The following is a 3814-nucleotide window of genomic DNA, read 5'->3' as shown; positions in this document are numbered from 1 at the left end:
AAGGGAAGCGGTTGCAAGATTATCTCGACTATAGTTATTAGCATATTTAATTTGTTACATTTATTTGCATATCAGTTTGTTGCTAGTTTTCCTCATTCAGTTAATTGTAAAGTCTATATATATTGAATAGCCCAAAGGACTGAGATCATCTTTGGGAAAAGACAGTATATTGGACGACGTAGTCGTAAGGCCTCTTTGGAGGATTTCTGCATTGTTACATTCTCTTTTTCAATCAATAAAGTCGAGTTTTCCCTTTTCCATCTTCCTTGTTTTAGTAAATCTGTTGAGCACCTCTCGTGCTCTTCCTAATCGGTCACCTTCACTCTATCAATTGGTGCGGTGAACGATGGTAGTAACTCGGAGTACGGACTCTCGCCTAGACGGATTAGAGAAGGCGGCTGGGGAACTGGAGACGGGAATTGATGCCCTCCGAAATCAACTCAAGACCACTGATGAACGCGTTTCAGCGGTCGCATCTCAACTGGAGTTATTTATCGCGGAGGTACGGACTGCTCTGTCAACGGGCAAATCGAGCGGGGCATCAGCCTCAGGCACTGCCGATTCAACCACTAAGGAGGACCCACCTACGGCGAACCCAGGGGGAAACTCCACCCTGACCATGCCCACTTTTGACGGCACAGAGGCGGTGGCTTGGCTAGCACGAGCTGAGCAGTATTTTCTAGTTTCTGCCACGGCCCCCGAGAAGCGAGTAAAGGTGGCTATGGTAGCATTGGCAGGCCCGGCTTTGCCATGGTACCAGTTGCTTATTAAACGCACCCCGAATTTGGATTGGGACTGTTTTGTGCAGGAGCTTATGAAGCGCTTCGGAAACAATGGCGCTGTGGATGAGTACGAAGCGTTTGCGGCAGTCCGTCACACCGGCACCCTCGCTGAATTTGTGGCAGCATTCGAGGCCCGATTGGCCTTAGTTCCGGATTTGGCTTACCACCAGTATTTGGGTTTCTTCATGGCAGGCCTACGTCCTGAAGTTCGGATGCAGATGAAGGCTGCCAAGATCACAAACTACACTGATGCAGTCCAGTTTGTACTGGATGTCGACCAAGTGGCCGGAAATCCACCGGCCCAATCCCAGTCACCGTTAGGTACGTTCCAGCCAGTGTCACAGGCTCCCACATACGGCAGATCATTTAAGAAAGGGCCCCCTTCTTCCAACTCCTCAAATTCTGTAACCGGTCCTTTCCGCAACTCACAGCGGAATTTCCGGGAAATGTCTTCGGAGGAGTATAAGCGACATTTGGCAGCAGGTACTTGTTTTAAATGCGGTCTTAAGTATGGACCAAAGCATCGCTGTCCTCCTAAGACGCTGAATGTACTGGTTTACGAGGAGGAGGAAGACCTGCTGGATGACATGACTCCAGAGGAGAAGGAGGCAGTGGAGGCAGAAATTGAACTTCGGCTGTCAGAATTGTCTTTCAATGGCCTTGACACATCCGAGACTATGAAGCTTTTCGGATCCCTCAATAATCACGATTTATTGGTCATGGTAGACAGCGGTGCCAGCCATTGTTTCGTGTCGGATAGGGTGGTGGCACAACTGCAGTTACAGGTCACTCCTACCGCGCCTTTCTCTGTCCGATTAGGTGATGGATCATTAGTCCGAACAGCAGGCATTTGCCGCGACATTCCCTTATTATTGGCATCTGAAGTTTTTGTGGTATCGTGCTATGTTTTTCCTCTGCGAAATATCGATATCATACTGGGTGTTTCGTGGTTGAAATCTCTGGGAGACGTCACTGCAAATTGGGATAACCTCTCTATGAAGTTTCCTTTCAACGGGAGGCTGGTCATACTCCAAGGAGACCCCACCCTCACGCGTCGGGAGTGCTCCGCACAGGACATACATGCCTTGGAATACGGCGATAAAGGCTGGGTTTTGTGCTCCTTAACCGGCCCCGCCGAGCCCAATTTTGATTTTGCAGATACCCTGACTGATGCGGCCCGACGTCAGCTTCGTGACCTCACGGCAGAATTCCCAGCGGTCATGAACCCCACGACCACTCTGCCCCCGAGCCGACGAATCGACCACCAGATTCCACTTCAGCCAGGGTGACTCCCTGTCTCCGTTCGTCCTTACAGATACAACCACTTACAAAAGGACGAAATGGAGCGGCTGGTCGCAGAGATGCTTGCCTCCGGGATTATCCAGCCAAGCACTAGTCCTTACTCAAGCCCAGTCCTCCTCGTGCGGAAAAAGGACGGGTCTTGGCGGTTCTGCGTCGATTATCGCGAACTAAATAAGCGCACTATACCGGATAAGTACCCAATTCCGGTCATTCAAGAACTCCTCGATGAATTGCATGGTGCACGATGGTTTAGCAAATTGGATTTGAAAGCCGGGTATCACCAGATTCGCGTCGCGGCCCCGGATATACACAAGACAGCTTTTCGTACTCACTCAGGCCATTACGAGTTCCGGGTCATGCCTTTTGGCCTGACCAACGCTCCCGCCACTTTTCAAGGCTTGACGAATGATATTTTTCGCCCTCTCCTCCGGCGGCATGTGCTCGTTTTCTTCGACGACATATTGGTCTATAGCAAGACTTGGGAGGCGCATATTTCTCACCTTCGCCAGGTATTTCGGCTGCTGCAAACCCACTCCCTCGTGGTCAATCCCAAGAAGTGCCTCTTAGGGCGCAACGAGGTCGAATATCTTGGTCACATTGTGTCGGCGGCTGGTGTACACATGGACCCATCCAAAATATCTGCAGTGGTTCGTTGGCCTACTCCGACGTCACTGAAAGGAGTTAGAGGATTTTTGGGTTTGACGGACTACTATCGGCGATTCATCCGTGACTATGGAAAAATCGCTGCTCCTTTAACTTCCCTTTTGAAGAAATCAGAACACACCACTACAAAAAGGGCGTGGGTATGGCCTGCCGAGGCGAGCAAGGCGTTTCACGAGCTTAAGTCGGCATTGACTTCGGCCCCCCTCCTCCGTATGCCCGATTTTTCAAAAGAATTTGTCATCGAATGTGATGCATCAGGGCGGGGCCTGGGGGCAGTTCTTATGCAGGAGAAGCAGCCAGTTGCCTATTTTAGCAAGCCCCTTTCGTCGAGATGGCTGACCAAATCGGCTTATGAGAAGGAGTTGATGGGCCTTGTGTTGGCGATCCATCATTGGCGACCCTACCTGCTCGGTCGCCGCTTCGTAGTCCGCACCGACCAGCGGAGTCTGCGACACCTGTTAACTCAGCCGCTGTCCACTCCTGCTCAACAAGATTGGGCAGCCAAACTTTTGGGGTACCAGTTCTCGGTGGTTTATAAAGAAGGACGTTTAAATCGGGCGGCGGATGCTCTCTCTCGTCGCGATGACGACGCTATCGAGCTCTCCGTTGTATCTCGTCCTATGTGGGTCGATTGGTCAGAGGCCCAGGCTTCTATTGACTCCGACGCCTCCTTGGGGAAGATCAAAGCAGCTTTGGAGGCCGGTGAGCCGTCAACGCCTCATTACGAACTCAACCATGGAGTCCTTTTCTACAAAGGTCGTTTCGTCATTCCTGCTTCATCTCCTTGGACAACCAGGCTGTTGGCAGAGTTCCACATCACGCCAAGCGGGGGACATGCTGGAGCCTACCGCACTTACCGCCGCCTTGCATCCAATGTTTATTGGCCCGGCATGGTGAAACACGTCACAAACTTTGTTGCTGCCTGCGCTACGTGCCAGAAAAATAAATCCGATACCCAAGCGCCGGCGGGCCTCTTGGCCCCACTGCCCATCCCGGAGAGAGTTTGGGAAGATGTGAGTATGGATTTTTTGTCGGGCCTCCCCAAGGCTGGGGGTGTGGATTGCGTG

General features: G+C 51.5%; 1 protein-coding gene across 1 annotated transcript; it reads left to right on the top strand.

Moving 5' to 3' along the window:
- The first annotated feature begins 346 nt into the window (after positions 1 to 346).
- On the top strand, positions 347 to 2071 carry LOC125194970. Its single transcript, XM_048093181.1, has one exon. The coding sequence runs from the start codon at positions 347 to 349 to the stop codon at positions 2069 to 2071; it is 1725 nt and encodes a 574-aa protein (XP_047949138.1).
- The last annotated feature ends 1743 nt before the right edge of the window (positions 2072 to 3814 follow it).

Source organism: Salvia hispanica, chromosome 6, assembly GCF_023119035.1.
Source record: "Salvia hispanica cultivar TCC Black 2014 chromosome 6, UniMelb_Shisp_WGS_1.0, whole genome shotgun sequence".
Lineage (NCBI taxonomy): Eukaryota > Viridiplantae > Streptophyta > Magnoliopsida > Lamiales > Lamiaceae > Salvia > Salvia hispanica.
This window is presented reverse-complemented; position numbering and strand designations above follow the sequence as displayed.